General features: G+C 41.2%; 1 protein-coding gene across 1 annotated transcript; it reads left to right on the forward strand.

The window, feature by feature from the left end:
• The first annotated feature begins 10895 nt into the window (after window positions 1-10895).
• On the forward strand, window positions 10896-14030 carry socs6b (suppressor of cytokine signaling 6b). Its single transcript, XM_080836847.1, has 2 exons — window positions 10896-11291; window positions 12263-14030. Exon 2 carries the CDS (start codon window positions 12380-12382, stop codon window positions 13955-13957), a length of 1578 nt encoding a protein of 525 aa, XP_080692973.1. The 5' UTR covers window positions 10896-11291; window positions 12263-12379; the 3' UTR covers window positions 13958-14030.
• Window positions 14031-26945: the final 12915 nt, after the last annotated feature.

Below are 26945 nucleotides of genomic sequence, written 5' to 3' on the forward strand. Positions count from 1 at the left end.
AGCACTGGCACTGATGAGACGGCACGCACATGTGCCATGACAAACACCAAACACATACAGTGTTAGTGTTTATGTACACTCTTCAAAGTTTACTTGGTCCCTTGCATAACCCTGGCATCCTAAACAGAAACAAAAAAAAGCTAAATTGTAATTGAGGAAACACAATGGTACGTGTCTTTGAGATGTATCGTTTTTGTAAGGTTTGTGCTTTAGAATTTCAAATACTTTTTCACATACATGTGGAAAGTATATGTTCTCAGCACATCTGAGATGGAAATATTTCAAAAAGTTGGTGTTATGGAGTATGATGGAGGCTAAAGCGACTTACAAATGTACCAGTTAAAATGAATCTTTATAATACAAGGAAATATCTTTTTTCCCCCACAGTCTCTGTCCTCTTGAAGTGTAGGTTGCAGCAACTCAGCAACTCTGAATGTTTGTTCAGATCTATTGACACAGGCACCAAAGCAGCTTTTTTTGCTGACTTACAAATACTGGCAAATATATGTACTATTTGTCCTGTCTACATGTGTGTGTGTGTGTGTGTGTGTGTGTGTGTGTGTATGTGTGCATGCTTGAATCTACCAATCAAGCAATCATCCCTTTACCTAAATCCACCCTTTTGAAAAAGCAGCATCAAAGATGGCAAACAAAGGAGAGCTGTTGTGGATATAAACACCAGACTGCATATATTACCTGCCCATAACTTTGAGTGCATAGACCGCAATGCAAATTGGCACAAAAATACTACCGTAGTGACATAAGATTTCATCCAAGCCTCCTGTGTTTATTTAGGAACTGGGGTTTCTCGCGTTGAGTGTAAACAACGACATGAGCTACATATAGAACCGGGCTACTCAAAGTAATAATGTAGCCATCAGGGGGGGGGGGGGGGGGGGGGGGGGCTGGGCCTCACTGCCTACGTCATCACTGACCTTTCTCTGTTTGGAGAAGGTATTTGATTTCCCCTATTTTTTTCAGCATTCACACATAAGCCATTGTGGGACGCGTGTGGATATGAAATGGTGGCTTAGTCTTGATCCAATGACTGTAGATTGGGCTGGCGGATGGCAGCCAAGCCGAGAAAGAATGGCAGAGGACCAGCAGAGCCCCCACAGTCACACACACACACACTCCTCACCTGGTATATATTAAGGGCTGTCAGATTAAATCAAACAGACAATAACATTCACTTGATAAAGCATTTTCAGGTGTGTGTGTGTGTCTGTGTTTCTCCTCTGGATCCTGTCACTGGGATATGAGTTATGAAAAAGCATTTTGAGTGACAGCTGTGCAAGTTATGTTTATGTGAAGTGGTTAGAATTATTTTGCCAATATGTGTGAAACATTCTTACAAATGTCATTCCCTAGTAATGACTTTTACTAGTTCTTTGCAGAACTCTTTAAAAAAAAAAAAAAAAACAAGGAGTTACTCTTGGGATATGTTGACTCCTTATGATATTACTATTTGAGTCTTTGAACATATCAGTAACTGATTTCAGTTGTTGTTGTGTTGATGGTCACCTCTTTTATTATTTGTGAGACCAGTGCACGTCTGCTCCAAAACTAAATCTCTGCGACTTGGTTTCCAATCTAGGCTATCCATCAGTAAACATATAATTCATAAACATACTTACTACTACTATTACTACTACTACACACACACACACACACACACACACACACACACACACACACACACACACACACACACACACACACAAACACACACACACACACACACACACACACACACACACACACACACACACACACACACACACACACACACACACACACACACACACACACACACATACACACACACACACACACACACACACACACACACACACACACTAATGTGTCTCTGATGGACACTCCGAACTGATGTACTATACAGTACAACATAGCAGTGCCCCCCACAGGACTACAAAGGCAGTTCTAGACAGTGCATTGACTCTCATGGCCTCTCTGTAGCAGACGACCCTCTGAAGAAATGTGATGATGATGCTGCCCAACCCCGTGTATCAGGCAGATAAACAGACAGAAATGTGCTGGCATTACTGACTGAGATTTATCACTAGCAATTAACAGCGGATATACTGTGCGGCATCTTTGACATATTTTGTTATTCCTGTATTGTCCACTCCATGTCATACCCTGACAACAAATTCACTACATGCTTTCAAGCTGTACTGTTTGTAGGGATAGACATCTCTGAAAGCAGAGCTTTAAGATGATAAACCTATCCATACTGTGTAATTGGTGAAATCAGACTACATAGTAGATTGAAGAAGTGTGTGCATTTTTTAATTAAACTTCATGAATGCTTCTTATTGCACTTAATTAAGATATTTGACCTTGGAACACCTCCAGGCCAACGTTTTTTTTTTTTTGCTTTTTTTTTTGGCTGGCAGGCTGGCTGGCTTCTAATTTAATCACTTTCACGCTGGCTTCCACAATGGAATGTGATGCAAGAGGTTGTTTTTTTTCTGGTTCTATTACATGCTCCAGCAAACATTATTTTCTTTCTTTCTGCTTTTTTTTCTATTCCTGTTTTTCGACATTTTTAAATTCAGTCTCATCAAGTCTTGGATAACAAGGCAGCCCTTCATAAGGGGGCCACAAGGGGCACAGTCAAAGCAGGCCTACGTGGAAGAAGCCCAAATTTTGTCTCGCTTCAGGGAAGTTTGGCACAATTTATAACGCTTTCTTCCTGATAATCAAAGAAACAGCCAATGCAGCAGAACCGTGTGTGTGTGTGTGTAGACCACAGGGAACCGCTGGAGTTCAGCTGAGCAGAAAGAAAATAAACCCAAAATTCATCACACTGGACTCGTTTGGCCCTGTGTGCGCTCGGTGGCACTTCCCCATCTTCTCGTTGCAAAATTCTGCTCCCTGCAATCGTATTTTGCAAAACATGTGGCAAGTATTCATTTCTGATAAAGAGGATTATTAGCATTCCTGGCCCTGTTCATTACACACTGTTTACAACCACTTTCTTTCTTGTTGATGTTGTTTTTTTTTTTTTTAAGACTGACTTTAGCAGTTTAGGTAGTGGGCCAGACTCTGCTCAGTGCACCTCCATAAACGCAAATGATTGTCCTTCACCGCTGTTTTATGATTTGAATTGTCACTTTAAAAAAAAAAAAAAAAAATTCCTTTGGTGATTTCTTCATTCTTCACCTTACAGACGCACAGGTATTTTACAATGTTACTTAGAATTCCTCGAGTGAAATTATAGTCCATTAAATGTGGTTAAATTAATCACATGTGCCCTTGCAGTGACTGCAGGAGGAAATCTGATGCTCCCCGGACTGGTGCTCTTTGCCAGTGTGCCCCATGAACCCTGGGAAAGCCTCGGGAGAGAGAGGCCCACGTTATGTGATCGACATGTTTTCCTCCAGCTCACAGGCAGAACAAATGCCAACACTGGCTAAACCCAACCTGAGCACACTTCCTGTACACATCAAAGTCTATGTTAATCAACTTCTTAGAATGTACTCCACAATACCATGCATGTTGCCTGGGGCTAAAATAAATCAGTGAAAAATTAGAGTTCTTTTGTTGTTTCAATTATAATTGAGTCTTTGAAATCCTCAAGGCTTGGGTGAATGGATAGATTACCATTTCCTTAAAATTATTTTAGACAATTATAGAAAACATAATTACATATTCACTGAACAGATTTACTGTATGTACTGCTAGCTAAATTATTCATCGGGTTAGGCTGTGATCAACAGTAAACTCCTTGGATATTTCTCACATGGCTTCCATGTACAGTATAACTCACACGCAGAGATGCAATCAGACCTCTGGATGGCAGCATCCTCTTTCCCAGGATGCTCCACTACCAGCGGGAGATGGGTCTGGCAGGCATGCTGCATCAGGCACTAGGAAGCGGATGTATGAGCGGGGGCAAAAAAGCAAACAGACCATGACAGTCAGAGGAAGCTGTGAGAATGGGTGTGAGGCCTGTGTTGCTTGTGTAAGTGCCTTTCAACAAAGACCCCACCAGCAGTTTCCAAAGTGCACCAATTAACACAGACCATAAGGAAGAGAATGGGGAGGGAGACAGAGAAGGTGGAAGCGTGGCTGAGAGGGCTGTACGAGTTAGGAGAGGGTCTAATCCTGCCATGGTATGGAGAATGGAGAAAGAAATGGAGAGAGAGAAATAGATCGGGTTTATAGAGGAGGTGAGGAAACAAGAGATATGAAGAAAGGAGCAGGAGAAACACTGAGATAGGAGGAAGATGCAGAGCTATTGGGTGAGGGGTTTGATGATGTGTCTTTGAAGCAAAGACATGGAAGGGTGGTTTGTGTCTATGACAGATGAGTTCTATTTCAACTGCATATACTGTAGACTGCTTATGTATGGAAATGTATTCTACCACAGCCTCCAAAAATAAACACTAAAATCCACAGAAAATGAACGCATCTTTCATATTACAAAATTTCTGCTGGCCTTGGACAGGTTCTTGAGTCTGGAGACATCAACCCATGCCTTTATGGTTGCTATGCAGCTGCTAAAGCCTGCATCCTAATGTGCGGGTCCCATGGGACGCTGTTGAACACACACGTACACACAAAGATTTCTGCTTTAGGTTGTCTCTTCAAGCACCATAACTGGCAGGCCATTAAAATATCAAGAAAGATTGATGTTGCAGAAGCAGAAACTATTAAAGGTTGCACTGTGTTGAACGGAAAACATGAGTAGACAATTGGCCTGGATAGTCTCTAGTGTATTTTTCAGATATTGTTCCGGAAGAAACAGGGTGATTCACTTCGTCCTCTTTTCAATCAATATTCTCAAGGTCAGTCATGAGGTTCTGTAAGGCCCAGTGCTCTTCAGCAACATCTGAATGTTGCATGGTGCAATTGGCTTGTGTGAAAAACTGATCAAATATACTGACATACTGCATCAGTTCAGACAGACAGATTACTTCCAGAAATAATGCCTGAATAGGCTTCCTGAATATCTGTCCATACATCGTTGTATTTAGAATAGTAATTTCCATTGTAATGTAGGACTGAAACTGAACTAAGACCTCTTATGTTAAATGTCCTCTGTGAACCTCACTTTCTTGTCCATCAAAATAATTAGAAAAAAAATTGAATTGAGGACAGTAGAGGAGGATGAGAGTTTATTCATCGGTTTCCAGAAGGATGAAGAGATTTGCTACATCTGTACAAGATCCTCCGTCTTTGTAAACCCTCATTCTCCGTTTCATTTTCTAAAATGTCTTTTTTTGTGGTATAAATGGGCACCTTTTAGTAAAACCCAGACATGCAGCAGAAGTACTCTTTGGAGATCTGCAAGAGAAAAAAAATCCGAGGTTGACTTGGACAATCAGGGCATGATTGACCGTAGCTGCCACTCAGTCATGGGCAGGGACCATCTGTCTGGTCCAAGAACAGCTTGTTGTGTGAGTCAGCCCGTGCAGACACTCTCAGCCTGGGCCCCGGCTCTCACCGACTCACCCTCTTATGTCCATCATGCTCCTGCCTCCTGTGCACACCTGTTAAACTTGTGCAGTTATGGACGACCTGTCACGTAGGAGACACAACCTTCCGAGCGGTAGCGCTGTGTCGGCCACTCGTGATGGCCGTTGTCCATCTGGCCTAACCGTCTGACTGTGCTGTGAGTGAACGCACATCAGGTGAGCCGGTGAGCCCCCCCAGGGAGCCGATGTGAAGATGCGCACGTTCAATGGGGCTTTGCCCAGTACACTGAGCTGAATTCAGACAATCTCTCGTCCTTTTTGGTTTTGTTTGAAGGGATATTTCAACCATACTTCTCAGTAACAAGTATTACTTCAGCAAGAGTTGCAGCGTTTAAAAATATTATTTTAGTTAAGGCAGTGGCAGGGTTAATCTAAAATTGAAAAAAAAAAAGTTTTTACTTACAATTTAATGTTACAAGTATTTAACACTTATTTTGATGAATCCAACATTGTGTAATTATGCTGTGCATGCTGGTTTTGAACAGGTGCTCTGGTTATTAACAGTGAAATAGAGACACTAACAACTTGCATCTATGCTACATTCGCTTTTTGGTTTTGAAGAAATGTGAAAACATCACAGATGCTCAACTGCAAAACAGAGAATCTTTTCCCTCCCAGTGGATTTACCGTGAGGCCAGACAGGGCAGCTAGCATGTTTGTTGTCTCCACGGCCTGCGGAAAGGCAAACTGATCAGCTTTAATTGGTAAGGCTAATTAATGCCTCCTGTAAAACCCTGTTCTCATGCAGCATTCAAGAATCCACAACAAAACAGTGGGTAGAGACACAGAGAGAGAGAGAGAGAGAGCGGAGAGAGAGAGAGAGAGAGAGAGAGAGAGAGAGAGAGAGAGAGAGAGAGAGAGGGAGAGAGAGAGAGAGAGAACAGTAACTGAATAGTTCATGACACTGATTAGACTGGCAATGCTGGGCACAATTACCCACTTTACTGACACTAATTAGACCCAACCTTTAATAATCTGAGAAAGTTGGATTAAAAAAAACACTCTCTTGAGAGTGTCTTGTTGCTCCTCACATCTGCACTTCATGAACATGTAAAGTATTTTATGAAAAGATTCACAAATGTCACGCATCCACAAGTCTGTTACTTCACAGGAGGCACTTCAGAGTGTAGGGCACAAATTTGCAGACTGCTGAGAGGCTTGATTAATGCGTGTAAAATGTCTTAACTTATGTTGTGTTCCCTACAATTTTGCTTTACTCGGTTGGTAAGTAAGGGATAATGTATAGAACCCAAGTGCCCAAGGACATCATAAAATACTTCTCTAATGAGGTGCTAGTTTGACACATGTTGATGTTAATTACAAAAGTCTCTTTTATTCACTGTTTAGAGGTTAAAAAAAACTGAATATTATGGTGTGTGTTTGTGTGTGTGTGTGTGTGTGTGTGTGTGTGTGTGTGTGTTTGTGTGTGTGTGTGTGTGGTGTGTGTGTGTGTGTGTGTGTGTTTGTGTGTGTGTGTGTGTGTGTGTGTGTGTGTGTGTGTGTGTGTGTGTGTCTTCAGGTGTACACTGCATTGTGTGTGTGTGTGTGTGTGTGTGTGTGTGTGTGTGTCTTCAGGTGTACACTGCATTGTGTGTGTGTGTGTGTGTGTGTGTGTGTGTGTGTGTGTCTTCAGGTGTACACTGCATTGTGTGTGTGTGTGTGTGTGTGTGTGTGTGTGTGTGTATGTGTCTTCAGGTGTACACTGCATTGTTTCTCCACTGTGCTGTGGCTGCAAGTCCAGCCACTGATGCATAAACAGCAATCGCGATTCAATGTTAGTACTACATCACACAGATACAATTAGGATTAAAGGCCTAGGGTGAGTGAAACAGAACTGCGCCAAACTCCCCCCGGATCTCAGCAGTCAAGTGGAGATTGTAAGCACATGGAAACAGTGAACATTGGAGTGCAGCAGCCGTCTTTTTCACCTACCAAGCCAAAGACAGGCTATCTGACGTGAAGGGCCATGCTGAGGCATCAGTGTCTGACCCACTCACAGAGAGCCATGCTGAGGCAGAGACACCAGCATCCCACCCCCCACTCCCTTGACTTCTTGTCACTATCCCCACCCCATCATCTGAAGTCCCCTGAAAGTATGGCAAGGCTGCTGTTGATTGGCTGGCTGTCTTTTTCAAGCCCATCCCCAGCCCCAAGGGCCCAGCACCTAAACCATAGACATGAATGACCTAAACCACCTACTTCACCCCCACCTTTGTTCCCTACTTTCTCTCCCTTCCTACCTCCAGCAGCTTTCCCAAACTTTTACAACACCGCAAACACCCCTTCCCCCTCCCCGTTCAGAAGGATCTTTTCGCCACTTTAACAAGGGTGACCAGACGTCCTCATTTACCCGGACATGTCCTCTTTTCGAGACCTAAACAATGCGTCAGGCAGGGATTCCAAAATTGTATTCCAATATTTGTGTTTCTCTGAGTCTTTTTTAAAAACTAGTTTTTACGCCTTGCAAGTTTTGGAAAGGGTATCTCCCTTACGTTCCACCTTTTTGCGCGAGCTCTGTCTGGTGAGAGAACTGTCATTGGTCGACCGCCCTCTCAGTGTTGCCAGATGCACAATATTTATCCTCCAAAGACGATAATTTTGAGAATTTGGTAGGATACTTCGCCATTTCCAATCTGGCAACACTGAGCACCTTGCCGCTTCCACTAGTAACTAGTATCTTTTTCACATGCAGGCGTCATGTGCTGTTGTAAACAATGCAACTTGTGACTATAGCTGCGTTGTTTACAACAGCACATTACAAAATGTCATGTGCCGTTGTAAACAATGCAACTAGTGAGTAGTTGCATTGTTTACAACAGCACCTGACATCTGCATGTCATCTGTATGCTATACACTACCACGCCCCCTCCCCCGCGACAAAGTGTTTTTCTCAAACTAAAACGTGGTCACCCTACTTTAACACCACTAGCAGCAGCCTTGTCCTTCATCTCCCCTGCCAATACAGAGCATGAGATGTTCAGTGAGTGATACTGTGGCAGCAGCAGGGAACAAGACATTGATCGGATGGTGTGATGTGTCCAGGGTCCTTGCTACAGTAGAGATGAGTAGAGTACTGACAGCTGTTCTGAGGACAAGCTGGGACCCAGTATGCCTATTCCGGTGTTGATAAGAAATACAAGGAATCAAGTGCATCTAGCGTATGGGTTAGACCAGTCTAATCTGTTACCTGTACCTTTAAACCAGTCTAATTTGTTACCTGTACCACAACAATATCAGAGTGGAAGAGGACTCCTATTATACTTTAAAAAGCTATACATACTTAATATCAGATCTCTAGCGGATAAATAATTTTTTGTTAATGACATTGTTATATCTTACAATTTAGATGTTCTGTTTATTACTGAAATGTGGTTAGCAAAAGGCAGCAGTGCCACTGTTCTCAACGATACAAGCAGCAGCTAATTTCAGTTTTATGAATACATGCCGAACTACTTTCAGTTATCTCCATTGATTACCACATTTTCATCAGAAGAGGGGTAGATAATCACATGGACAATAATGCCAAAGAAAGTCTTGCACTACTTGACAGTTTTAATGTTTCGCGACACTACGCACTCTATACTACACACTCTACACACATTGAAGCCCACACATTCAAAGTCTTTACAATTCTTATGTTATGGTTAAAAACTGATCCTTTCTGGGTGATTTTTGACATACCAATCAGAAAAGGTGCATAAATGAGAGTACTAGAGCTCAGTTTATATAAGCCATAGCTATGACACCAACCTTAAGTGCAAAGGCGATACACTCATGGATAACTTTAACTTGAAAATGTTAAATGTCTTGGATGATGTTGCAGAGGTAAAAGTCAAGAAAACAGAAAACACCATGCGAAACACCATGATGGAAAAACAGAATGCAGGAAAGCTGAACACAAATAGAGAAAAAAACATAGCTTCGCTTTAGTCCTAGTTGAGCTTACAAACCCTCCAAAACAGATAACCCCAGGACTCCTTTCCGCAGAGAAATGTAATAAATGTTCTTGTTTTTTAGTGAAAAAATTTTAACTATCAGATGGACCATCAACACCAAAAAGTAAAAAATGAAACTATGCCTTCTAAATGACCATCTAGAAATAGTTTGACTGCCATGTCACAATGGAATACAATTGACCAAGAGGACTCTCAATTCATTGACATGTTGTCTCGATACACTGCCTTTTTTAACCTATATTTGACTTTGTAAGAAATGATTTGCAGGAAATAGATAATGGCTCATTGCTATCAGGCACTTTCCGTAAGTCACTAAAGTCACTTTCATTATGCCACTCTTTAAAAAGATAACTCTGGAGTGTTTAAAGCACCAATAGACCTGTCTCAAATCTTCCTTTGAGACCACAGTTCTAAAATTACACTGATAGTTACAGAATAGACTATAAAGTGCTGCCATTAGTGTAAATAACTGAATGGTTTGGGTCCTAAATACATCTATGATATGTTTAAAGAATATAAACCGATAGGGCTCTTAGATCCATGGACTTAGGTCAGCTATAGAGACCAGATTCCAAACAACACAGGGTGAAGCAGCGTTGAGCTGTTATGTTGCCTACAACTGGAACAAACTTCAGCAGCATTGAGCTGTTATGTTGCCTACAACTGGAATAAACTACAGCAGCGTTGAGCTGTTATGTTGCATACAACTGGAACAAACTACCAGAAAACCTTAGATGTGCCCCAAAAAACATTTATCTATATGTGCCTAATTTAGAGCTCTAAACTGGCACCCCGTTCTAATGGCGCCTACTTATTCCTTTTCTTTTTAAATCAATCTTTTAATCAATAATTGATGTACTTTGTACTTTTTTTTAAATTCAATAACATTTGATCATTTAATTTGAATGATTTGAATTATATGTTTTTCACTTTGTTTTTCTTTTTCCTTTGGAAGCTCCCTTTGCTTTCTTTTATTTAAAGCACATTGGATTGCCTTTGAACGAAATGTGCTATATAAATAAATGTGCCTTGCCTTGCCTTGTCATGCCTTATATTAAAATATATATTATATATAATCATTACAAAACATATGTCAGCTCAATCCGTGGCTTAACTGGAATGATACATAGCTAATGAAGGTACACACAATTCAGATCTAATCTATTGAAAGGTAAAATAAATGTGTTGTCTTAATAGAATTACTGTTGCCCAAGATGATGAAGAAATATGCAACTTAACACAGTTGGCCTAAACGATTCGGGAAATTGCTTATTGTATTACAGATTTGCAGGGTTTTCTTCTGTTCGAGCGTCAGGCACCCATTTACAGCAGCTTACATCAATGACTAACTCAGCCTGAATCAATGAGGGCTGCGACCCCAGGTTCTCCCTCCAGCCCATCTTTACACCACCTACCTCTTTCTCCCATGATGCAACAGCAAACAAAGGGGTAGAGCAAGAGGACGACTGAAAAGGGGGAGAAAAGTTTTAAATGCTTAACATCATGATTCCAGAGATGTTTAAACCTCCAGCAAATGCCTCTCATTCAAACGTATATCCTGACGAATTGTGTTTTATGCTGTAAATCGCTAATACAGAACACGGCAAAGCGATTTTTATCATTTAGCTTCGGAAGCTAGTTAGCAGTAGCCAACGACAAAGCTAGTCCATCAAAAACGCTGTATATTTGGTGGTGCGAGTTGTAGGAGCCTTTGGGCTAAACCTTAGCGACATTAGCTTCTTGTTTTATTTCAGGATGTGATTCAGAGCTCTTCGGGAGATACTACGGAAACACAAGTTCTTGTCTATTGGATGTGACAGGACGACAGGTAACTGTGCACTTTCGATCTTACAAGGTGTAAAAAGTTCATCGTTTGTATGAAACAGCTTTCTTTGTGTTTGTCCAGTAACAAGCAGGCTTGTTTGGCTAGCTAGTTGTCAAGTTAGCATTAGCCAGCAAGCTAACTAACTATTTAGGATATCTGGAGTCACTAGCCTCGTGAATTAGGCCCACTGTGTCCTATAATACAAGATCACTCTAAATTAGTCATGATGTCACTGTAAAATAATATGTATGTGCATCTGATTAAGAATGTTGGTAATCTTAGCCAGGTCTTCATATAGTTAGTTTGTTATAGAAACATCAGAACAACTTAACTAGCTTGCTGGCTGTCTCCAGTATCAGTTCAAGTCTGATATGTAGCTAGCATGCTAACTTTCATCACGTTGTTTGGCTGGAAATCTTCTGGCTTCCTTACTCGCTGACAATTGTATCGTTACCCTCAGTCTCAAGAGAACCCACCAATAAGACATTTAAGTTGTTTCGAGGCGTGAGACGTAAGGGTTAATAGTATGAATGATTGCACTGTTCATACTGTTTGTCCATTGCTCCACCACAATAGCCATACTATCAAATAGTAGAGAGGACAAAGTCTCTGGAGAGGAAAATGGAATAGGTGCTTAGTGTTGTTGCCCAGATGTTACTAACCATACAGCTTTGCATTTGTTAAGTAACACCATGTGGGATGGTTCAAACTTTCCACATTATGAAACAGTAGGCTACAAAATTTGAAAACACACCTGCATGCATCTTATCTCCTATGTCCTTTCAGGTCAGGCCAATTGCATAGCGTATTTATGAATGTGGGTTATGATAATCTAATTTAGAATGCAATGTAATTTGACAAAAGTGTGTTTTTATTATTATTACTGTTTTTATTATTTAAACCTTGAGGTAAGTGTTTGTTTAAGTCTTACATCATACTAGATAAGTGAGTACTAATCACTCATTCTTTTCCAGGAATGGCAGAGGTATTCACATGATAAGCAATGTGCAAGCAGAGGGACAGGCAACTTGGTCATCTGTAAAACATTGCCTGAGTCACCCCCTTGCCTAAACTGGGGAGGAACTATCAGAATGAAGAAGATAAGCCTTAAGACCATAAGAAAGTCGCTAAATCTCAAAGGCAAAGATGAAAATGAGTTTGCTGCACCATCAACACTGGCAGCCGGCTTTGCAGCAGAAGACTCTCTGTTTGGAGGCTGTTACAGCAAAGATCTTGTTAATAGTGACTTTGATAATGAAGAGGAGAAAGGGTCTAAGAATCGCTCCAAGAGTGAGAGCCTTATGGGCACCCTGAAAAGGAGACTGTCTACGAAGCAGAAGGTCAAAGTCAAAGGGAGTTCGCCATCTGTAAGTTCTGTGGATGACGACACGTTCTCGTCATCGTCCGCGCCCATTGGTTTCAGTGACTTAAAATCCCAGCCCTCGTTGCGGTCCACCTCTCTCCGGAGCCACCATTACAGCCCAACCCCGTGGCCTCTCAGACCAGCAAACTCTGAAGAGACGTGCATGAAAATGGAAGCCAAGGTGCACGCCTCGATCCATTCGTCCAGTGCTAGTCCTGCATTGAATAGTGTCCGGAAAGACTTCCTGGAATTCCCTAGAGACGGACTCTTTAAGGAGTCAAGTGGTTCATTGAAGGATCCCGAACCTCAGAATGGGGACCTTCATCTAGAAATTGACGAAAATGTGCCTGCATTCATTGGCCTTGCAGCTCAAGACTATATCCAGTACACAATGCCTTTAGATGATGGACTGTACTCTGAAGAAGGGTCCCGCTCTTTCTGCCTGGATGGCACTTCACCTATGGAGGTAGGGTCACAGTCAGATAGATGCTCTTTAAATGTTGATGAGGACCCCATCGACCAGGAACTGATGTCCCCAGACCTCTTTATGGAACCGTCGGTCAACAGACTGCTGCTCAACACGGCCAACGTTTTGCTGCAAGGCTCTCAACTCGAAGCCCCTCTCTCTCCTTTGCTACCTCTGCTCCCGGGCAGTCATCTCCAACGGACCTTACCCGGGTTTTTTAGTGGTACCCACGCTCAGGTTGCTGAGCGGGTCATCCACCACCTCAATTTTGACCCCAACTCTGCCCCAGGTGTGCGGCGGGTCTACGATGCGGTTCAGAACAATGGGCCCATGGTGGTGACCAGCCTGACCTTTGAGCTAAAGAAGCTGGCTAGACAGGGTTGGTACTGGGGGCCGATCACACGGTGGGAGGCAGAGGAGAAACTGACTAACCTAGTTGATGGCTCCTTCTTGGTGCGGGACAGCTCCGACGACCGCTATCTGCTCAGCCTAAGCTTCCGCTCCCAGGGTAAGACGCTCCACACGAGAATAGAACACTCCAACGGCAGTTTCAGCTTCTACGAGCAGCCGGACGTAGAGGGCCACACGTCCATTGTGGATCTCATTGAACATTCGATAAAGGATTCCGAAAGCGGGGCCTTCTGCTACTCCAGGTCACGCCTACCCGGATCTGCAACCTACCCCGTCAGACTGACCAATCCCGTGTCCCGGTTTATGCAAGTGCGGTCCCTGCAGTATCTCTGCCGGTTTGTCATCCGTCAGTACACACGGATAGACCTGATTCAGAAATTGCCTTTACCGAATAAAATGAAAGATTACTTGCAGGAAAAGCACTATTGAAAATGGTTATTATAGACTAGGAACTTCACAAGACTCGCTTGCTACTTGCACTTTTGGGATAGATAAAACAACAAAGCAGGTTTTAACACATTTCTGGTGCCATTACTGGTGCCATTCCTTTTTTTCTTTTTCAGAGGGAAAGTTGAGAGGTGATGTGTGTTTTTGTGTTAGTGAGTTACAGTGTCTCCCTCCTACTAGAGTAGATAGTCATGTTATGTTGTTGGGCATATCAAGTGCAAAGAATGTGATTTAGGGGATCAAATTTTACTGGAATATTTTCTGCATGTTCATGACGAGAAAAGCTTATATTGTTGTTCTTTGGTTGTGAAGATCAGTCGTTACATAATACATACATTTTTTTTTTGTATGCATAAACACATACATATCCCAAATAAGAAAACATGACAAAGCACATGAGGGCCCCAAGCTTTAGTAACTTTGAAGAAATCTAATCAGCCGTGGATGCACACAGGGAAAATGTCTTAATGCTGTTCAGGGTTGCTTGTATTTTTCTGTAACTATTGACTCTACCCACAGTTGCCAATTGCCACATTTGAATCATCCCCAGTGTTATAATTTAATTCCCTCTGCCCACGACCATTTTGGCTCAGTGATAATTTCACAGTATTGTGTTAACTGCTGTCAGCCTGAGTTTTATCCATAGATGCTCCTCCCGTATAGAGTGCAGAGAGCCATACTTATCAGCTACATTAGCTGGTCACACGGGCAGTGTACTTCTATGTCCAATGAAGTTGACTTTCTACAGTAAGGATATCTGAAGCTATCTGTAGAAATGTTAATTATTGCCTTTTTTTCAATTTGGCTAATGTATTTTTCAACTCCCCTTATTTTAGCCAATACAGCTCCCCATAACTTATAATCCCTGAGAACCTGTTTTTGTTATTTTTCTACATTTTCCTATTTGAAAGTTTTTCAATGAACGGTACTTTTTTCTGTGTGTTTGACAAACATCTTTCACTCTGATATTGTAATGGTGTAACTTCATTGTTCTCATTTCTTGATGATCATTTTGTTTTGTTTTAAAATTATTTCACATTTCCAGTGTTCAAGTATTATTGGGTGTTCCTTAAAATGTCAGACACTCCCTAGAAGCTACCAGTGCTTGTCGAGAACCTCAGAAATGACTCCTCCCATTGCAAAGGAGAAGTATTTACAATGGTGTTATTCAGTGCATTCTGAATAATATATATCGAAAGGGAAGACGTTTCTGCCTTATTCCACAAGGTGCAAAGAGATGTCATTGGTTTCCAGCTCTAATAGATGAGGGTTCATGTTTGCGCTTTTTTTTGAGAAATGATTTTATTTAAGGTTCAAATTCAGTTGGCAAACCAACCTCTCCCACACATTAACAAAAGTTGGACAATAGTTTTAAAACGCTGGACAAGTTGATTTTGTTATTCAGTCATCTTAAAGCTTCATGTTGCAGCCTTGACTGGCTCATGCCACAGCAAACATGGAAGAGTAATATATGCAGCCATTTCCACTCATTTCTTCCTAACACATTTTTGCTAGTCAAACAGATATCAGTTTTCTATTGTCTGTGTGGCTTTATGCTGCCTTTGCGGTTTCATTTTGTATACAGACAGGCAATAACTTGGGCATTGTAAGGGGGTAGTATTTTCTTTTGTTCTGTTTTAAAGAGAGTTTTGAAACTTGCTAACCTTACAGCAGTCCTTTTGTGGCTCGTGAACATTGATGATTATGGAGCAGTTGGTTAAAAGATCTGGGATCCCTAGTTGTGCTGCACCATCCAGTTCAGAAACGTATCAAATCGAAAGTGTTAAATTGGCAAGGTACCGATTTGTCGTACCTATGTTATTATTAAGACGGCAAGTGTATGGTTCCTTCAGAGGAATCTTTCACTTGCTGCTTAGCAACAAGTTAAACATTCCTGTGATACTTAAAAGGGAAATTGATTCATTTTGTCTGTATTGCAATTGGGATAATACTGTCTGTATTGCAATTGGGATAATACTGTCTGTATTGCAATTGGGATAATACTGTCTGTATTGCAATTGGGATAATACTGTCTGTATTGCAATTGGGATAATACTGTCTGTATTGCAATTGGGATAATACTGTCTGTATTGCAATTGGGATCTACAAGTAGATTTGACCTCCAAACATTGAAATCTACATGGTTCAGAAATATATGTATAACAGTAATTGACAGCAACATTTCAACACTATTATGGGCCAAAATAACATGCCTTCGGCATACCATAAAAACAGACTGACTGCTAGTCATATTTCCACTGTTGGTGGAAAATGGGAAAACCACACCAAATGAATGAACCCTGTTTAGATTATCGAGCACCCTGAACACTGGCAAAAGAAAAAATATTGGGAATGGTACTGGCTTGATATATTCATATTCCAATAGGGAAAGACTGAGGGAAGTTATCCACAAAGATGAGGCAAGTGTATCTGATGATAACGTAATTAAATGCTAAAACAGCTGTAGTCACTTAAGCACAGAAACACACCCTTTATAGTGTTCTCCAGTCCTCGAAAGTGATAACTCTATCGTTCCTTATTCATTTAAGCTGCTGGTTAAGTCAGTATTTTATCTTCAAGTTAAGTATCTAGTTATATCCAGCCAGCGATGTCTATTTCCTAATCCTTAGGTATGACCCTAGGAAAGTTTACAATTGTTCATACTGATTATTTTATGTCGCTTTGGGCCTGAGTTTATTCTGGTTTTAAATTCAATTCAATTTTATTTATATAGCGCCAAAACGATAAAATTGTCTAAAGAAGTATATCGACATTAACCACACATTTGGTACGTTGTAAAATGTTAAGTTCTCCATTACTGATGGCCTTTCTGCTCATACAGAAATATGAATATATCGAATGTTGTTTCAATGTGATTAGAATGGCTGGGCTTTGAAGTCACTTAGGTGTGAACGTCTGTAAAATAGTCAAGTTGAAGTAGTGATGACTCGATGGGTGATTATTGATGCCTAGGGCTGCAGTGATTTTTTTTTTTCCGGTTTTGGTTTGTTCCAGGTTTTTAGTACGCCCTTCAAGAAAGCAGTGTATGCTCCGACATGCTTTTTTTTATGTTTTTGAAGGGTGAGGCTGTATACCAACATATTGCACATTTTGAATACAGTGTAAAAGGGTTTTTTGTATCTGCCGATACACCATGTAAATAAAAGACTTATTCTGATATGTGTGGTACGTGTGCTACCTTCACAGTAGGTCTATAATCCTCTGCTATATTCACTGAGTGTATGTCTGTCGATTCATTTAGGGCTTATGCTGAAACAATAGTGCTAAAGCCTTTCCGACTGAATGTGTCAAATTTGCATTGATTACAGCTGCACAGGAGCGTTAAACCACAGCCAGGGCCATCCTCATGCATGCAGTCATATTTCAAGGCCAGCTGGTAGCCCAGAGGTGTGAATGGGCCTCTGTTTCTCCTCCGAACACCACACCACACTGGCCCTAGGGCGGAGTTTATTACCCAGGGTGACTGATCATATGCATGCGTTACCAACCCTTCTGTGTCAGTTTTAATTGGTTTCTATGGAGGCTCTAATCCACCATGCATTTCTCCGAGGGTCACTTAAAGACCCACATGTCTCGCACACAACCTTTTCCACAGCAAATGCCCACTTTGCCTCTTAATTGACAAATGAGCATGCGCTTTTTTCTCCAACAAATCAGAATGGAGGGGCCTATGGGGGGTTGGGGCTTGAGAGAGGCTTTTCTTTGCCTGATTACCCCCTCCCTCTCTCCCCATTTCTAAACTTCTGTTGAACAGGATATCCTCAACTGCAGTTATTCATTATAGTATTTGTGTGCGTGTCGGGGAGGTGGGGAAGGGTAACAGTAGTACACCATGGTGTGCTGCTGTGTCCAAATACGTTATGATAGCTGCTTTATTTTTTGATGCAGATAAGGTAAAAATATAAAACATATTTAATGGTCAAGTAATGTAATAGACAGATGAAAGTATGAAGAAAGATTACGCCTTGTCACTAAGAAAGCTAAAAAGCATCAAGGGGATGGGAGAGGCGGGTATGTTGAGAACCGTATTTGCACATGTTATAAGGCACTGTGTGTGTGAGTTTTGGATGCCTGTGCTGGAATATTTGATGGTTGAGTAAAGCAAAAGTCATGTTTGATGATTTTACCCATCATTTCTGAGAATGATTCTGTCATGACGTGACATCGGCATCTCAAAGAGATTTGATCATGGTTGCAGTGGTGCAATGTGTTTAAAAGAGCCAATCAATATTTTTTTTAAAGATAAATCACATATGAGGATGAACGTGTGGGAAATGCAACCCCAAACCATCTAAGCGGAGTATCAGTGTGAATGACTTTCAATTGTGTATCTGAGTGTAAGGCACTTCTACCATGATCCTTATGTTGTCTTCAAACCTTTCACTGTCCCCCAAAAACGTCAGTGTCTCCACAAGTGAGCACTTTGATTTGCTGCTTGTGTTCAAGGCTGGGAGTTTGCACTGCAGAAGCAGCAACAGCAGCAGCAGCAGCAGCACCCACCCTGACGCTTCAGTGGAGCTCTTATGCAGAGGCCTGTGGAGCCGCACCGCTTGTCACACTGATGCTGCCTTTATCTGAGAGCCACGCCATCTGCCAGCAGCCCCAGAAGACCTCTTTCTGAGCGCGCCATGTGTCTCCACATGAAAGGCAGGCTAGGCAGACAGCGCTGCGAAGCTACCGTGCCTCTCCCCGTCCCTGCTTCATTACAGGACAAGATTAGGCTCGCGAGGTTATGAAGAGGTCTTCAGAGGGGTGGCCCTCCAAAGCCTGCATTCAAAATGAATGTATCCCCATGAAGAAGGTGAAGTGAGGGGGGATAAAAAACATTAAAAAAAGTATGTCAATGCCAAGGACTCATTTTGCAGTGAAATGAATAAATGTGTCATCTTGCAGTGCTACAGAGAGAGTGAGAAAAAACATATACAGTACATATAGCACACAAAGCAGTCAGACCATGTTTTAATCATGCTGTCTGTGACTGCTTTGCCGGCGCAGGGCTTTTTGCAGAGCTCCTCCTCTGGAGCGAGGAGTAGGGCTGTGGTAGAAAGACCGGAGGCGTGCCCTGGGAGGTTTGTGACTCCCAACAGAAAAGCGAAACCTGGGGTCACGGCCAAGAGATGAGTCTGTTCTCGCTTGACGCTCGTTTCTAATTAGCCTGACATTTCACACTTAGTATCAGGGGAAACAATACATTTTTCATAAAATGTGTATCTAAAAAGATGAATAATTTTTCAGGTCTGCGCATAATATCCAGCAAGGCAGAGCAGACTTGTAATGATGTGATCTGCTAAAGCATTTTTACCTTTAACAAATGACTGCAGTGACTCGTATTCAGCACTCATATTGTAGCAACTCAAAAATTATTATTAATGAGAAAGGGATTTTAACATTTGAAAGGGTTTTATTATGTGTTGTATCAGGCTTCTAATATGGCAGTGGTAGATAGTACGGTGTTAACGGCTGATAATGCCATGGGTGTAATGTTTTCTGATTGACACCAACCTGCTTTTGTGCTGATGTGTGTGCTGTGCTAGTGTGTCACCAATATTCTACCTGCACTGTAATGCAACAGATGTTAAGCAAGATGTGTTGTGGCACATTTTCCCTTGAAAATCAGTATAATGTAGATGATGTTCGGGGATCAAAGATGCTGCTGTGGCTCTAGTGCATTTATATAACTGTTTTGGTGTTCTGGTCTGGTCTGGTAGAACACACTAACATTACCACGGTAATGGGTTTGGGTTATGAGTTTGGTTCGGTTGGGTTAGTCTCTGGAGAGCTCTTTGGCTGCCAGTTCTGCTGCAGCGTATCTGCCATTACCACCAGTTGATACCTATCAAAAAATATGGATGCCAATAGCTCTATCTTATCCATGAAGAATGGAATAACTTATTGTACAAAACTGTGAAAACCACATATTATCCAGCGTTAAAAAAACAGCAAGTGCATATTATCCAAACTCAATGTTTTCCACTGAAATGGAACGCTTTTTAGTGAATCTGGTGCTTTGCAGCTTGCTCTGTGATTTCCCAAACGCTTGCACATCAAGTAGCAGCCTTTCGGAACATATGAGCTCGAGAGTCTTCAGCTCAGCAAACCCTTGATATGTTTGATACCAATTTAATTAATAAATGGAAGGGGTTGAAGAGTCTTCTTTCGGGTATTTTTCAACTGTATTATGACTCCTATCAGAATATATGATTTAGTCTGACTTCACGGAATATTTCCCAGATATTTAATGGTAGTAGAAAATATGTAAGGATGCCATTAGAGTTGCTTAAGCAGTCAGCCCTATTTCAATCTTTCAGCAACTTCATCAGTATGCCATTGGCTGAGGCCTTGCCTTTGGGCTTCATGATAATAAAATGTGAGCCCAACACTGCAGTGTTACCTGAAGAAGAGATCACGGTTGTTAGGGCTGCATCAGCCCTCCAGCTACGCTATCTGGGTTTATAAAGTCATGGCTTGTCCAGAGAAGTGTATAAATGTATAATTTGGTTACATTTCACCTTGGAGTCTGAATGCATAATCCATAACCAATAATCAAAACCAAGACAAGTATGGTCAAAGCCTAGGTCAACTATTATGTTCAAGATTTTCCACAGATAAAGGTCTTTGGGATTCACTGCCATATGTATCTATATTCCATTACAATAAAGACTAACTTTCTGCTTCATACAATAACTCCGCCTTCTTAAACAGTCAGCAAAAAAAAAGACAAAACCACGTTAGAGAGGTCTGTGTGCCGTAGAGCAGATCAGACAACACTTAATTTCTGTTATTTTCCAGCATGTGCTCCCCACACACTAACAACAATTTCAAAACTCACAATTATTTTGGCAAAGGCACAATTTAATTCCACCAATTCCCCTCTGCTTCGTGCGCTTCATTTTGTTTAGATATCTCACCACTTCCCCCGGTCCTCTGGGTACACATCTCAGTAGGAGAGTAAACAGCTCGGAGGACTGAATTCGCAGACTCAATGAGAGGAAGGTAAAGGCTAAATAATGGGATCCAGCAGATGCTCCTATTTATTATTTACAGGCAGCCACTGACATCTTTCAGAGAGAGAATCTCATAACTGTTGGCATCCACGTCGGAGGAGAACGAGGTGATTGCTCCCCCAGGAGATCACCTCCCTTTCCAGTTAAGAGGATTGTTGATCATGGAGCAATTAAACTGTGCACCGATTAATTATGAACTCTCACTGGTCACCTATGAAGCAACTGCTTACTTTACCCAGGTTGTGGAAATTCACACAATCGTGTGCAATAGTGTAGTTAAAGCAGCAATAGGTTATAAAGACCAAAACGTCTTGTGACACAGAATGACATGATGAACACATGGCCAGAGGGATGGAGACATGAAACATTCATGTGTTAACTCAACAAGGCAACGTGATGAGAGTCATGGTCCTTAATTTACTAGTTTACCTTGTCAAAAGCTTTTCCATTATTGAAGAACTTTTTTCCAGAAGTGCCAACAAGTAATTCTAGGGTCATTAAGAAGACATATGACTTGTACTCCACCCATAAATTCGAAATTGTGTTTGCACTAAAATAGATTTCATCAGAGCTGGCAAACAAGTGATTAAACAGCTGGGATCCAGAAAGTAGCATGTAATGCATTTGAAATAAGCTCCAAAGAAAATATACTGGCCAACTTAATCAAAAGAACATTGTCTTGTCTGTTCCTATGTATGCAAATTGTAGAGCGCAATTCTAACAACCTCCAAGATGTCCATAAAGAGCCATAAAAACGTACTGCCATAGACAATGTGAGGCACCATCATTGCCACCCACAAGCTGTTCATCAGCAGAGGGGAAGGTGTTGTCCTGACTGTGAAGGAAATTGGGCATATGCTTCCCCGGTAAAAGCATAGCCTTGATAAGTGGGTTTCATTGGGTAATTGTAAGATATAATAAATAAGTGTTTCTAGGGAATTTATACACTTCATTGCCTTGAGGAAATATACTAAAGTGCTTGTCAGCTTTTCAGCTTGTCAGTTTGTTGATGTAAAGAGCAAACAGTAGATGAGATTTACAGGAAGCAGAACACCTTAAAGGAAGTCCACCGTTAAGTGACTTTAAAACCTGAAATATGAGATAAGGGATGATTATATTCAGAAATGTAACATGTTAACCTCTCTCATTTGTGTGTGTGGGGGTTAAAAAAAATCATTGAGTTTATCAACTTTAATGCAGTTGCATTGCCAAACACAATACTTGATTAAGGGGGTGAATTAATTATGTTTATGACCTTGCTGACCCAGCTGTTGGCATCAACACAGCCTCCCTGCACAAAGCTGGGTGTGCAATGGAAACTGGCATGGGCCTAAGGCGTATAAGACCCTCTCACCTCACAGACTCCACAGTTGATGACTGTGCTTACATTTTGTGAAGTGAAGTGAACTGCTAAATGTTTTGGAGAAAAAATAATAATAATAGCACATCTCAGAAAAAAAGCATAAAGCCTTCCAGTCAACCTAGATAAACGTGACCAGACGTGATAACAAAAGTGACCAATCTCCTTCGTAAATAGTCATTGAAATAAACAGGTCTTCAGCTGTCAGCTTCTGTTATGATCACAACAGGCATGAACTAAGAAAGGAAATTTAGATTGGAGTATTTTCTGACAAATTTTACATGACCTACTGTATATTGACTGTCACATTCAAAGGTACCAAATTTCACTACACTCTGAAGTTGCAACAAAAGCATTTATTGAATATTAAAGAGGTGTAAATCACGGCTTGTGAATTTTACTCACAATGTTCCTATCAGTGTTTCAAAAGTGTTTAAGCAATATACTGTATAACTGCAATTCTATACCGTAGTAATGTCACATTTATGGTGCATGACAAACACTCTGGCTATGTAGTGCTGTGTTTTATTAGACATGTATCTATCTATAAGATACTCTTTGTTATATTTTATCACAATGTTTAGTCTTACATGTACAGTATCATATTTGGTACAGACCCACCAACCCCAATTTCCACCAGCTATGACTGGTTTTAATTAGTGCTGTCAAACGATTAAAATATTTAATCGCGATTAATCGCATTTTTGTCATAGTTAACTTAAAATTAATCGCGATTAAATTAATCAAAATTAATCGCGATCGCAAATTTTACCTATTCTAAATGCCCCTTCAATTATTTTTTTCCATCATTTTTATTTTATTTTAATGCTGTTATCAACATGGAAAAGTGGATTGGCTTGCTTTAAGCAATGTTTTATTTTATTGAAAAACAACATTGCTAAACAGGGCGGTACAAAATAAAATTATAGCTAAAGTGCACATTTAAGATAAACAAGGACTCAGCCTATAGTGCAGTTAAACCATGGCTTAATATTTTTTGCTGCCAGCTGCCTGTTGACATTTTCAGACAACAGTGAAGCTCGCTTCTTTTGCACAACACAACTTTTAAAGGTAAACTTTCTATTCAGAAGCTGTTTATCATCCATTTCGCTGTATCGCGCTCATCATTCACTGAAACGTGACGTTAGCCTACCACAAAGTTTGGGAGGGCAAAATAACGTTAATCTAAAAAAAAAAAAAAAAAAAAAAAAAGTTTTTTTTTTTTTTTTACAACGCGTTAATCGCGCGATAAAAAAAATAACGGCGTTAAAATGGGTTCGCGTTAACGCCGTTAATAACGCGTTAAACTGACAGCACTAGTTTTAATATTATTGAAAACCTATAAAATTATAACTGAATACTGTGGGCATAGTCAACTCCCCATTGGATGTTTACTTAACTGGCTAATATGTCCCTTCTGTACCATAGGCTAGACCAGTGTTGCAGTAATTGGTGATTGTGCTAGCACTATAGCAACCATGACTCATCTGACAACTCTCTGACACTGCCGTTCATTTCAAAGAACCTCGTGGTGATGTAGGTTAACAAAGCAACACTTGCACTTGCTCTGAGCCTTCTCTAAGTTTTCATATTCCAGTACATGAAATATTAATGGCCGTCAACCAACACCCCGCTAACCACAGCCTGCAGAGAGATGGTTGCTCTGGTAGGAGATCAGTCGTTGGCTTCTGGAGAGGAAACTTCCCCTCGCGCCAGGGAAGGGACGGATCTACGCGAGTTTCCAGGCCCTGGGTTGATTACGGGCCAGTGAGTACCAGGTGTCAGTGGGTCACAGATTGGGCTTGAGCTCAGTCACTGCCGATCTCCCGGCAGGCGTCCCACGGAGAGGGCGGACATCAAAGGCCCTCAGCTGAGTTCACAATGAAGAAATATGGTATCGCTTTCACCATCTGAGCACTGCAGCACACAGTGCATGCGATGAGTGTGTGTGTGTGTGTGTTTGTTTGGGGGGAAGGTTGTGTGCACGTGTGGGTGTGAGTGGTGTGTGTTTGTTTGTTTGTCACTGAAGACACACACACCACCTACAAGCAAACCGTACTCACAAATGCTTAGAAGAAGAGATGAAGAACAGATAATCTTTCTAAATGATTCACGTCACAAATAAGTCCAAGTTTATCCAGTGGAAAACACCAGAGTGATAAACTTTGAGATTAACCTATTCGTTGATGGTCTTAAAGTCTAAGTCTAAAGTTATATATCATTCCACATACTACACAGCTTTTGATCACTGGGAATATAAAAAATATTTACCTTTGTCATGAATAGTCCTGAGTTATTTTTGCAAAACAGACTTATGTTCATTCTATTTGACTGTGTTCCACCTGGCAAAAGAAAGATATCTATCTGGCAGAGAGAGAGACGGTACTGATTTTTCCACAACAGCAGTTAAAGCCTTGTGACTGACTTTAGTGTTTCATCAACATCTTGTGCCAAGCTTATTTTTTTATCATTGTTCCAGCAAATGTCATGATGTATTTTCAAAGATGCAATCAGCATTTTCCTTAACTATGCTGACTGCACAACACTCACAACATTGCAAGTCCAGGAAGCCAGAGAAAGAAAAAAAAAACTGGAATGCAGTAGGTCTATTTTGAGTGTCTTCTCTCATTTCTATTTCTCTTAATAAGCACTGCCTCTTCCTCACGGGATACAGCTCAGTGGGAGGCCATGCTGATTGGATCTGTGTTCCTGAATGCCATGCTGCAACGCACAGGTGGAGCACAACACAATGCGAGAATGCCAGTTCCCATAGGATGGATCCAGAGAGAAAGGTAAACTTGGTAGTCTGCGTTAAATTCATGCTATGGGTACATTTATGATTGTACTGAAATTATGCTACACTAAAGTGTCAGTCTGTAGAAACCATGAAATACTCTTCATGACCACAACCCCGTTATACTGGCATAAACTTTGTGTGAGTACCCCACATTCCAGTGCAAATTGTTGATTATTAAAACATGCACAGTATAATTGGGTATGATAATGTGTGTGAACCTAAAGCCACTCTGGCATGCCATGGAAACATGGGACAGCCAGCAGGCACATATATGCAAACAGGATGCACCACCATCCCATGCTGAAATGGCAGTTGTATGGGAAGTAATGATTGAGGGGGTAGATGTGTAAGTAGAATGATAATGGAAGGCCTATTAATTTCTGTTCACAAAAAAAAAAAAATCATGAAGAGATACGAAGCCATGCCTAAATGTTTCTTCGACTGATGCCTCGTGTTCTGGTAATATGATGATATAGGATCACAGTGCTTGTGAAGGACCGAAGAAAAGAAGAAAAAAAAAACAGAAAGCAGGCAAGGTTAGAGGGACATTTTGCACTCACTCAAGAGAAAGAAAAACTGAAGTTTGAACCAGAGAGATCTGCATTTTCTTCCCCCAATTCAAAGTCATGTTAAGTGACCTGGCAGCAACGTGTCTGCTTGACTCATGTTTTCAAATTTAATCATCCTCCTGAAAAAGAAAGGTCAGTAAAGAGATTCAGACAGCTTTTAGCCTTTGGGTCATCTTTACTTGAACCGGACCAGGAGACTGTCAGGGTACACTTATTATATACAGCATCAACGGAGCACACGTGATAAGAGCTGATAGAAAAACAAGCCGGGAAGCAATACTGATAAAACACACTAATGAAATGCGAAGACACAATTTGATCAAAGCCGATAACTGAGAAGTGGAAATAAGACATCACCGAGATATAGTTTCACAGGTGTGATTGTGTTCACAGTCCACAACGTCATAACGGAGGGAATGTGTCTGTGTTTTCTCCAGAGCTCGGCACCTTGTGCAATTTAACACTGAACGCCTACGTCGTTACCAAGCCCCATCAAATTTGCATTTTACCTCCAAGAGTGCTGTCTATACAGTTTTTAATTGTGCCCATGGTAATAACTCTCCTTGTTCTGTGTCTCATCCTCTTATGCCAGCAGAAAATAAATCTCGGTATCCTTGGTGTTCAGAGGTGCGTAGACTCGTTGATAGTCTTCCTGTCAGAGGATGCTCAGATGCTACTGTGTCACAACACAACCCAAGGCTCATTCTGTGCATCTGCAAGTCCCTGGAGGAAAATACCACGCTCACGTTGTTGTCCGCTTCTTTCCAGACTGTGCACACTCTGCTCTTTGCAGGTGGTGAATTATTTCTGTTTTCCACCTGCTATTGTAGTATTTTGTTGTGGTATGTGTGTGCATGTGAGTGAGGGAGAGAGTAAGTATGAATGTTTTACAGGTACAAAGATAGAGGAAGAGAGTAGATGTGTGTCTCTGGGCCTGTGTATTAAAGTTTGCATGTTGGCTTTGTGTGTGTGTGTGTGTGTGTGTGTGTGTGTGTGTATGCGTGTGTGTGTGTGTGTGCATGTGTGTCTCTGTGTGTGTGTGTGTGTGTGCATGTGCGTGCGTGTGCGTGTGTGTCTGTGTTCTTAAACAACTGCTTGACAGACAGAGCAGTTTCTCTCTGACCTGATTTTAGACTTCATCTAAGCTTTGCTCACAGTCACTGTTCATGATGTTACTGTGGCTGCTGCACCAGAGTCAGAATGCTGATTTAGTGACAGC

Source organism: Sprattus sprattus (genome assembly GCF_963457725.1).
Source record: "Sprattus sprattus genome assembly, chromosome: 4".
NCBI lineage: Eukaryota > Metazoa > Chordata > Actinopteri > Clupeiformes > Clupeidae > Sprattus > Sprattus sprattus.